The sequence below is a fragment of the Colossoma macropomum genome, unplaced genomic scaffold (assembly GCF_904425465.1).
Source record: "Colossoma macropomum unplaced genomic scaffold, Colossoma_macropomum, whole genome shotgun sequence".
Lineage (NCBI taxonomy): Eukaryota > Metazoa > Chordata > Actinopteri > Characiformes > Serrasalmidae > Colossoma > Colossoma macropomum.
The window spans coordinates 20,299,432-20,309,726 of record NW_023494805.1 but is presented as its reverse complement, the minus strand read 5'-3'; the positions used below and the strand labels follow the sequence as shown (position 1 = coordinate 20,309,726).

Here is a 10,295-nt window from a genome sequence, read left to right as displayed (position 1 = left end):
GTCTTTGCTTTACTCACAGGAGCTGTTGGTATGTACCTGTTCTGAGAGGCACACGCCGTTTCTGTGTGGCAGGTGCCACTGGCAAGTGCCACTAACCGAGTGGCACGAGCGGCATGTGCCACTCGTTACCAGTTTATCGGTGGCAGGTGCCATTCGCTAAGTGGCACATGCCAGTACGTGCCATTTCCGGACGGCGGAGTTGCCACTTCCTGCTGCCAGATGCCACTTCGGGACTGAACCCCTGCAATTGTTTTCCTTGGTTTCGATCTGATCTGTGATCTGTTAATCATGTAGATCCACATGTCAGGCGTCCCTGCAGGCGTATTTAGTGAGACCATACGCTGCAGATCAGGTAAAATCAAGGAAAACCGCTATAAAAGTTAGTGTTTTGCAACGATTCTAAACCAGCCTGGAATGATGAAACCTGCCACAATGGTAGATCACGCATAAAACACTGCGTTATGACATAATCATATTCCCAAACCCTGTAGGTTCCTCGCTGTGTTGGTGGAGTCTCGCTCCTACTCAAATTGTTTTTTGGTAACGACTTTTAATTGAATCGTTATGTTATTAAAATAACAACACTAATATTACTATTCTACACTATTTTTATAGTATTCTACACTCGCGTCTGGAAATTAAATTGTACAATGACAAGAACTATTAATAGCAAAAGGCGAGAATGCCGCTTGAAAACGGTTTAAACTGTGCGTAGTAAAGAACGTAAGCCAATGGCTGAATCTCAAATGGCTCCCTACTCCCTATATAGTGCACTACATAGGTCACGGAACCGTGGCTTCTACACGCCCATAGTGCAATAAATGTTAGTAACAGAGTGGTACAGGTAATGCCCGAGTATAAGTGGCTTTCTATTTAACATATAATGCACTATTTGTGTGTGGAAGCTGTTATTTCATTGCCTACATAGTGCACTACGTAGGGAGTCATTTGAGATTCGGCCCATGTTTGAGTCACATGCCTAGGTCGAGGCTCATCACATGATCAGCTGCTGACCGCTGATGGATGCTGGATTTTCAGGATCTGTCGTCTCGAAGGTAGCAGAAGATCAGCTTCGTTTCTTCACTCCGCATTCGAGCTGCCTATCCGGGCCACGATAAAGCGCGAGTTTATTCGGAAGTGAACGTTTCAGGCAGCAAAACTGGCGCTGTTGGTGGAGTGGATGATGAACGGACACGCCATTCTGTACACCGGGGTCACTTTGGCCTTCTGGAGCACCATCCTCATCGTCGGTGAGCGCCAGTCCCCCACATTAGTCCCATTCCCATTCATATTCTCAACTCTACGCATCGTCGGTTGTCATTTCCACTAGATAGTTTGATGTTTTTCTCCAGACATTTTGGATTTCTTGAGTAGCCAATTTAGCACTTTTCGCTGTAAGCGAGCCGCTGCTGATTTTCTCAGCCTTCCCCGCAGTGAGCTAAGCTAAGCTAGCTAGTTAGCTTGTTTGCTAGTCGCGTTGTCATATCATTTGTTAAATAGCAAAACGTAAAAGCATTCATGATCACCTGAAATGAAAACATTGCACGACGTTGTTAAAAGACACCGTTCAGAGTGGCTTGAAGAAGCAAAATAAACGTATGTTAGCTAACGTTAGCTGTTCACCATTATGCAGCTACTTGTACATTAGCTTAAATTGCGTTTTATGGTAGTTAGCTAGTTCTTGCTGTCTCCAGCTGGGAAACAGACATATAAAACTGTAAAATAGGCGTCACGACCCACAGAAAAAAATATTTCGCGTTTCATTTTGTTGGGTAGAGATATGTTCTCTTCGTTTAACTGGAAGTCACGAATTTCTCCCCCTGAATGTGACGGTCGTGTCAGTTTTCCCAGCACTGTTCAGGCTCGTCTGCTAAAACGAACAAACCCTAACGAAAAACCTGTGCTTACTTTATTATTGTTCGACCCACTCGTTCAAACACGGGTACAACCTGGCTGAATTATGAGGATTATAAAAATTCATTCTTAGCTGTAAAGCGCTTTTTGTTAGTCCCTTGCCTCTGAGTGAGCTAAAATGAGGAACGGAAAGTTCTCATGTGAGAGTGAGCGATCACACAGACTCAGCGAAGCTTGACATTCATTTTGCCCATATTAATCGAGCTTCCTCTGTCGACTTCCTTCACTGTGTGTACTACTTGCATTCCCTCCATAAAGGGGATTACAGTGAATTGTCCCAATCTCTGCGTAGTTCAGTGGTTGAGATGTTTTACTTCACTGTGGATAATACTTGAATTTCTTTCATTAAGGGGATTGCAGTGATTTGCCCCAATCTCTGTGTAATTCAGAAGTTGAGATGTAAATAAAGTCATTGAGAGTGACTTGAAGTGAAAAGGTGCATTATGGAGAAACTTGCTGGATTCATTTACAGTGGTGGTGATAAGGATCTGAGGCTCACAATCTGAACAGCATGTATTTTACCATTTTGTTTACTATCTAAAATCATCAGTGAATCTGCATATGTCCGCTGAGCTTTTATATGTAATGTAAAGAATGGTAAAGTAGTGGTAAATCCAGCGTATACGTATTTCGTGCAAGTAATTTTTTTGCTTTTAGAAACATTAAACACTTTGGACATCTGGTTCCTATCTCCACTGCTGCAAACAGTTCTGATTCTGAGTTTGTTTGTAATAGCAACTTTCACATCAAGCCATCTGGAATGACTTTTTTATATTGTAACCACTGAATAATGTAGAATTTTTGGGAAAAAAAAATCAATGGAATTCAGCTCATCAACTTAACGTTTTTCTGTTTAATGAAGGCAGCTTCTTTACTTAACTGACCAGACATAATAAGAAAAGTAAACACTACTGAACATGAGATGAAGGAGAAAATATCTAATGTTGGACGCAACATTTGTCCAACTGTCTGAGCGATCCTGTTTTATGAAAAGAAAAAGAAAGGCTATGGGCAAGAGTTATTTTGTTTTAATGTCAGTATATGTGGATTCCGACTGTGTATGCCTGTCCTGAGGTCTTAATTTCACTAATATTTCTTCCATATTTCTCATCAGGTATTTGCTATACAATCTTTGACCTTGGCTTCCGGTTTGACGTAGCATGGTGAGTGCTGTGGATGCTTTTTCAAAGTGTTGCTTCTTGTTTCGTCCATGTCTATATGCAGTCCACATCCACACATCACTGACTGTGCGTTTATTTGGTCTCATCTTGCAGGTTTTTGACGGAGACGTCCCCATTTATGTGGGCCAACCTTGGGATTGGCTTGGCTATCTCTCTCTCTGTTGTCGGAGCAGCTTGGTGAGTGTGTGTGTGTGTGTGTGTGTGTGTGTGTGTGTGTGTGTGTGTGTGTGCGCGCGCGCTATTTCCTCTTTTGCCCTTCTTTCACAACGAGGCTTGGGGAATTTTAAGATGTGGAAAAGTGTTGAGTTCCATGTATTTGTGCTCATGTGGCTGTCTTTATTAAAAGTTGTTCACATCTGCCAAAGTTCTATAAAATTACAAATGTTTTTTGCAAAAATAACAATGAATTTAAATCCTTTCAGTCTAAATACTCTGCTTTTTAAATGTTTGGTAATTGCTGTTCAGAGGTCTGGAATCAGCGGTCAGTAATATAAACCAAGTATATAAAGTGATTCCAGTATGCAAGTTCTGAGCAAATAGCCCATAATTAGTAGGACGCTAAGAAGCTGTAAATAAAAAATTAAGATATTTTAGGTGTGTCTGCGGTGATAAACAGAGCTGTAGAGTATTCTAAACTGACAGAGAAACCAAATAAGGTTGAGAATGAAGTTATAATGAAAGTTACCCAGATAGTATATTTTAGAAGTCAAAACTGTAAGGCACATAATAATAAAAACTATGTAAATAGGTCATTACCGTGCATTATTGATACTTTTATTCAGTTTTTGTTCTTGAAATGTTAAGTAATACATTTAAAATTGCCATCTGGCAAACAGTTTGTAATATTTTAAATGACGATATTATGTCATTAAAATTTTTTAATTAATTTATTTTTTTGGATTGTGTTTCTCATCGGTTATTTATTCGCAGCTCTGCTCTTTTTTTACAGTACAGTCAGTCTTTGTAGCAGTCCGTTTGAATAATCTTGAACTTCACCAAACCAAACTCAGGACAAGATCTCCAACAGAAGAATGAAGCATCAACAAACAGAGAATAGTTTGTTATAAGGATCTACAGTCCTCTCTCAGCTAAATTCCAGACTTAAAACTGTTCTGTGTGGAGCAGTGGACCAAAATCCTCCACAGTTGAGAAAACTAATTAATGAACTAAGATTAAATGTTTGGTTTGCACAGAGAATCGCATTACTATACTGAAAAAATAAAAGGAACAGTTAGAAAACTGCAGTGCAAAACTGTTTTCTGATAATTGAGGCTAAGCATCACAACAGTGCGACATTTTGTATGTTATGCTTCTGTAGGGGTATTTACATTACTGGCTCCAGCATCATTGGAGGTGGTGTCAAGGCCCCAAGAATTAAGACGAAGAACCTCGTCAGGTATGTGCTCTGTGCCTCCTTTAATTCAAATGCTATTTTAGGTACACATTTCTCTAGTGTGGTCCAGGCTTAGTTAATTTTGCGTTCTTATTGCTGACACTGCTGTGTTGTTTTCATTCTCCAGCATTATCTTTTGTGAAGCTGTTGCCATCTATGGGATCATCATGGCTATTGTCATAAGTAATATGGCGGAGGTAAGCATCTAGTAAAATTCTACTAGAAAACTATTACTTTCTCTTTCAGCCCAAGTAGATAATTGGATTTTGAACAAAACTTGATACATCGTTTCAGTGAGGTTTGTTTATTCATGAAAGTATTATTGCCCTGTTATTTTACATGAATTTTCTTCTGTGTTGTAGAACTTCAGTGGCACAACACCAGACACAATTGGGGCAAGGAACTACCAAGCAGGTGTGTTCCACAGATTAGTTTTAGCAATTGCAGTTAAGAGTGTTGTTTTCAGTTAAATTCATTTTTTTTTCTTAGTGAATTTGATGTGTTAATGATGCATCTGCATTTTTGTGTTGTCTTTCCAGGCTATTCCATGTTCGGTGCTGGGCTTACTGTTGGCTTCTCAAATCTCTTCTGTGGCATCTGTGTTGGCATTGTTGGCAGTGGGGCTGCCTTGGCCGATGCTCAAAATGCCAGCCTCTTCGTGAAGATTCTCATTGTCGAAATCTTCGGCAGTGCCATTGGACTGTTTGGAGTCATCGTAGCCATCTTGCAGGTGGGTAATTCTGCAGAAGTATATGTTGTCAGGAGTAGTGAGGTTTTCTTGTGAGTGGAAACTTTTTGTTCCTCCTTTTAGGTTGTAACACATGATTCATTTTCTTAGTGATGTTCATAAGTACAGGATGGGACACTATCAATCACGTTTGCACTCCCCATTTATGTTACATATGTGTGTGTGTGTGTGTGTGTGTGTGTGTGTGTGTGGTGGTGTGTGTGTGGTATATGTATGTGTTTTTTTTTTTAATTAAAAGGTCTGATGTGCACTGGGAGTAGTTTGGTATTCCTTATTATGAGACTCTACCAAACACGGGGGATGAGCCAGTCTAACTGATCCCAAGACTTGCCTCATTTTATAAGCCCTTCAATCGCTTAGTAATCTTTGCAAGATGCTTTTAACATTGCATTATAGGATGCAGTATATCACAGAGATAGCTCTGGCTCCATACTGGAGTATTTGGCCAGAGTAGTACATCAATCAGGTGTCTTTTGTATACTGGTAAGAAGTCATGTTGGTCGCATACTGCATACTACTTATATTAAAAAATATTTTTGAGCATAATTAAAACACGAGCAGTGTATAGTTGACTATTTTAAACAGGACCAGTGTTACAGGATTGTAAGTTCGTGCATTTCAAATATATGTTGAGGTGTATATGGCACTCACAATATTTTATTCATATCTTGCAACCCTAATGTGCGCTGCCTTGTCTAGTAATCAGTTTTTATTTCTGCCAAGGCATCTGACTGTTTGCCAGACTTCCAAAGGCAGTGTTATATGTAAAGATACCATAAAAGCAGCCAAAAACCGGGGACAGGGTTGAGATGTAACAGAATACAAGCATTTGGCATACATATTCAGAATACAGAATTATGTGTGTTCAGTCCAAGTTGCATTTTGTACAGCAGTATTCAAATAGGTACCTTACTTACCAATACTTTTAGAATACTTCCCCTTTAAATTTAAACATAGATATAAAAAAATATTATACATAGATATAAAAAAATTAAAAGAAATACAGTCATTGCTTATTTATTAGCAATTTTAAAATTAGGCATGTAAAAACAAACTAAAAAAGTAGTCAGTTAACGGTTTCTTTACAAACACTGAAGTTCCTGCTAAAGTCTGAGTAGACTGACGCACTGTGATGAGCCAGTTATTCATCTCAGTGTTACTCTTTTGGGAGATGATGGAACTGAGCAGTCTCTTCAGTAGTGGACATATTCAAGTGATAAGCTTAGCATCGGTGTTGTCCTGGACTTGTGCAAGTGTTTCATGATGTTACATACATATCATTAGCTGAAAATCACTAATAGTGTGATTTGCACGATTTTGTTATTGGTATATTGCTTGTTTGTTTTGTGAGATGGCAGTATGATTATAGGAGCAAAAATCGTGTTGAGAATTCGCTTCATTTAAATAAGTAAACTTGAATTATATTTACAGAAGAATCACATGAAGACAACTGCCAGCCAGTAACAGCAAGGAACAATATGAATTAAATAAAAATTACAGCAGCAGAACTTTCCGCCGGTGCCTTATCAATATGTATTCTAAATATATTCTGAATGTTAATTTTACTTTATATGTATTGTAATGGAATACATTACTGAATACATTTAGGACAGGGTATTCAGTATTCAGACATCAAAGTATTCTGCCCAACTCTTGACAGGAACCTAAAGCATTTCCTGTGCTTCTAAGTTTTTCCATGCTGAGTTTTCTCTTCCCCTCATTCTCATTTAACACCAGCCGTCTCCATTTGGCCACACTCTGGAAAATTAACATTATGTGATCATAATTTCTCAGTCACAGTCTGCAGATGGATCTGATGTGCGTAGTTAGATTCCAATTATCCAGCCATCCTGTCAAGGTTATTGCAAATTAAACTAATGTAATTAGAACGTGCCCCTGCATGGAAAACATGCAGCCTAAACTCAGCCCATCACAAATGCCATTTCCCCTAGCCCCCAGGTACAATTAACTGGGGGGTTAAATTAAAATCTCCTGCATGTTATCGGCAGGACTGTTCTGTTCATTTGAATATTAGTATTGCAAAGATTTTATGTGTGTTTTAATACATCCTTTTGTTTATTTTTTTTCCCCAGACATCGAAAGTAAAAATGGGAGATTAGAGAATGTGGCACCTGTGAAATGAATAAATGACAGAAGGAAGACGCTGTGGTGCAGACACAGCCCGACTGTGTAAATACATAGTAAATTATTTAAATGTATTTTTTCTTTGTGTCTGTTTTTAACCATCGTTTCCTGAAGAGTGAAATATGTGTACCACTTTGTCTTAAAAAGATTTCATGTTTAAATCAAATTCAGATCCTTAAGACAAAAGCCTCCCCGTTTCACTGTACATCAGAATAAAATCGCAAAATAAGTCAGAGGAGGAAGAATCACTAATGGCAAAGTTGTTGTCTGTATACTTCTCATTCATTATCAGATCAGTGAGTCATATTCGAGTGTGATTGTGTTTTTTTTTGTTTTTGTTTTTTTTTGTTTTGTTTTTTTTTTTAAATAAAGATATTTTATTGGTAATAGGCAAATAAATATAAGAAACAGCCTACAAAAATGTAGCCTATAAATGCAAAGAATGGACTTTGGAGCCCCTTGAAATATTAAATGGTACTATTGTGAAAGGTTTGAAGTTCTGTAGGCCTGTATAGTTTGCTGTGATCGCTGTTCTGTACAATACAAAAGTGAAACTTGCAACCAGTGTGGTTCTTTGGCTGTATGCAATAGTATGGCTGTAAATTCTGTCTGAAGTATTTTTACTCCACTGTATGCGAATGTGTTTAAGAACTCGGCCTCCATTATAATGGTAAGGAAGCCTCTGAACATTTAAACGTTGTTCATTTTCGTGTGACGTATTCATCCACGAAGCAGTCAGTGGGCAAGGATGTGCCGTCTCTACGTAAATGTTCATTACCCTAGATTGGTTCATCTCTATTGGTCTAACACAGTTATTTATACCTGACTCATAGGATTATCTGGTTTACATTTATCGGGGCACTCTTCAGTTCTGATTGGTTAAAAATGAGAGGATATAATAATCCGATGTGTGTGTGTGTGTGTGTGTGTGTATGTGTGCGTGTAAATATTGGAGCACGTAAAAGTTTATCTGTGAGGCATGAGGGTGTTTACCATTCTGTATTTCCCTAGCTTTATGTGGTCTTAATTTTATTTCCTTATTTTTGTTTATTTAAGCAAGTGGTCTTGAATCCACAGGTACCTGTGGTTGTATCTCTTGACTGTATTTGAACTTCTCTGTACAAATCACTTGTCACGTTATCTCTGTTGCTCAGGTCACTGAAAGGAATACTCCAGCGTTTATCCATCTGATGTTTGTCCACTTGTAGCATACAGTCACAGACAATTTTGAGGCATTTCTTTCTATTAAAAGAATAGAAGTCTATTGTATGTGAGTTTCTGTAAACTGGCTTTCTGTACACGAAAGCCTAGAAAGCTTTAAAATTGGTAATCGACCAGGCTGAAAACCCTGGAGTATTCCTTTAACTCTGTAGGGTGGAAGACCATTTTCTGGCGATTGGCTGAGTTTAGAGTTTCTGATAAGTTTAATGGCTGTTTAGACAATTTGTACTATGAGTTGCTGAAATGGTTCCATGTTCTCTCTTGATAGCCGTTCTAATTCAAAAAGGTCTCAGCCTGAAAACAACAGTTGGCCTTCACTTGGCTGTGTCTTTGTTTTTGTTTTGTTTTTTCCTTTACCTGTTAAAGGAATTCTCCAGCATATTTTTATGTAATCTCAATCTGCAGGACGTGTATCATATGATCAGTTACCACAATTCAACTCAAGTTTCCTCTACTTCAAAAAGAACTGAAAACAGAAAAAATGCGAACAATAGAAGCTGTGGGCAGATGCTTCAGTTAGATGCTGGAGTATTTCGGTAATGATGTTTCAGACACCTGTCCTTCGCTAAACTGCAAAATATACATTCCCCCTTAGTTTTTTTTCTAGTTTGTGGTTTCTGTTTAGATTATAGCAAATGAATGGTTTGTTTTAAAAAGTTTTTCACTCCGGAAGTCAAAATTTGTCATTCACAACAAAATAGCAATCTTGTGTCAGATGCTAGGTGTTTCACTTTCTTTCACGCTCTTGTTTTGCTGTATTCACGTTTCTTTCAAAGCATTCCAATAATTAAAATCAACACTGATGTAAAGATGCCATTGGCTCAGGTCGTCAGGAGGTTAAAGAAGGACCTTTTAGAGACCCTCATTTCTAGGAGATGTCCAGGCCCTGGGTGTCTGCTCATAGTTTTAGAGGTTCAGGGTTCTCATGGCCTCTTGATCTTATTACCATGCCTCCAGTGATTGTGTTTGATATGTTGATGTGGTGATTCCATTGTTTTGACATGTGCAAAAGTGGAACCTCTTGACTTCATAATTGTCCTTGAACAAATAAAACTGTCAAAAGAAATCTGCTGAAGTCTTATCTAAATTCTTTCTTATCACATGATAGTGTGACAGCAATATAAACAGCAATATAAACCAGTGGTAACCAATCCTATGCACCGTGGGCCAGTGTAGCTACACGTTTTATTCCAATCAAGCAGGCTCCCCACATGGGATTATACTCAATAAGATGAAAATGAAAATGACTAGAATTAAATGAAATAGGTATAAGCCAGTGGTCATCAACCCTATCTACCTTCTTGCATAGGCAACCACTGGTATAAGCTTTCTTTGATTGACAGTAATTTTATTAATTTTTAAGCAAACTGGAACCGGGCCTTTTACATTCTTGGGCTTATTAGTGGTTTGCATCTGGGTAGTTCTACAGAAACATCCACTTTTCTATCGATCCATAGGTGTCACTGATGTCAACACCAGTGACATTTTTAATGAAAAATCCATTTTACAAAATGGCTGCTACAGAGCATCAAACCACATGTTGTCAATCATGGAATATCCACTAAAATATGTAATTTAATCCATTTCTATTCTATTTTTTCACAGTTACCTAAGAATAAAGTAGATCATACCAGTGACTTCAACTGAAAGCTTCATATGAAATCATGAGCTAAATGAGAAAATTTCTGATAAC

At 38.2% G+C, this 10,295-nt stretch overlaps 1 protein-coding gene across 1 annotated transcript; it reads left to right on the top strand.

Moving 5' to 3' along the window:
• Positions 1 to 982: 982 nt before the first annotated feature.
• On the top strand, positions 983 to 9,668 carry atp6v0b (ATPase H+ transporting V0 subunit b). The gene is made up of 8 exons (XM_036596547.1): positions 983 to 1,250; positions 3,029 to 3,077; positions 3,189 to 3,272; positions 4,414 to 4,491; positions 4,616 to 4,685; positions 4,851 to 4,902; positions 5,028 to 5,218; positions 7,330 to 9,668. The coding sequence occupies exons 1-8, from the start codon at positions 1,181 to 1,183 to the stop codon at positions 7,354 to 7,356; spliced, it is 621 nt and encodes a 206-aa protein (XP_036452440.1). The 5' UTR covers positions 983 to 1,180; the 3' UTR covers positions 7,357 to 9,668.
• Positions 9,669 to 10,295: the final 627 nt, after the last annotated feature.

Bases quoted from the DNA above. Each gene is read 5' to 3' on its own strand.
- atp6v0b (XM_036596547.1), top strand. From the start codon at position 1,181: ATGATGAACGGACACGCCATTCTGTACACCGGGGTCACTTTGGCCTTC. The intron at 4,492-4,615 runs GTATGTGCTCTG...TTCATTCTCCAG, and splicing joins AAGACGAAGAACCTCGTCAG to CATTATCTTTTGTGAAGCTG. The intron at 4,903-5,027 runs GTGTGTTCCACA...TTGTCTTTCCAG, and splicing joins GGCAAGGAACTACCAAGCAG to GCTATTCCATGTTCGGTGCT.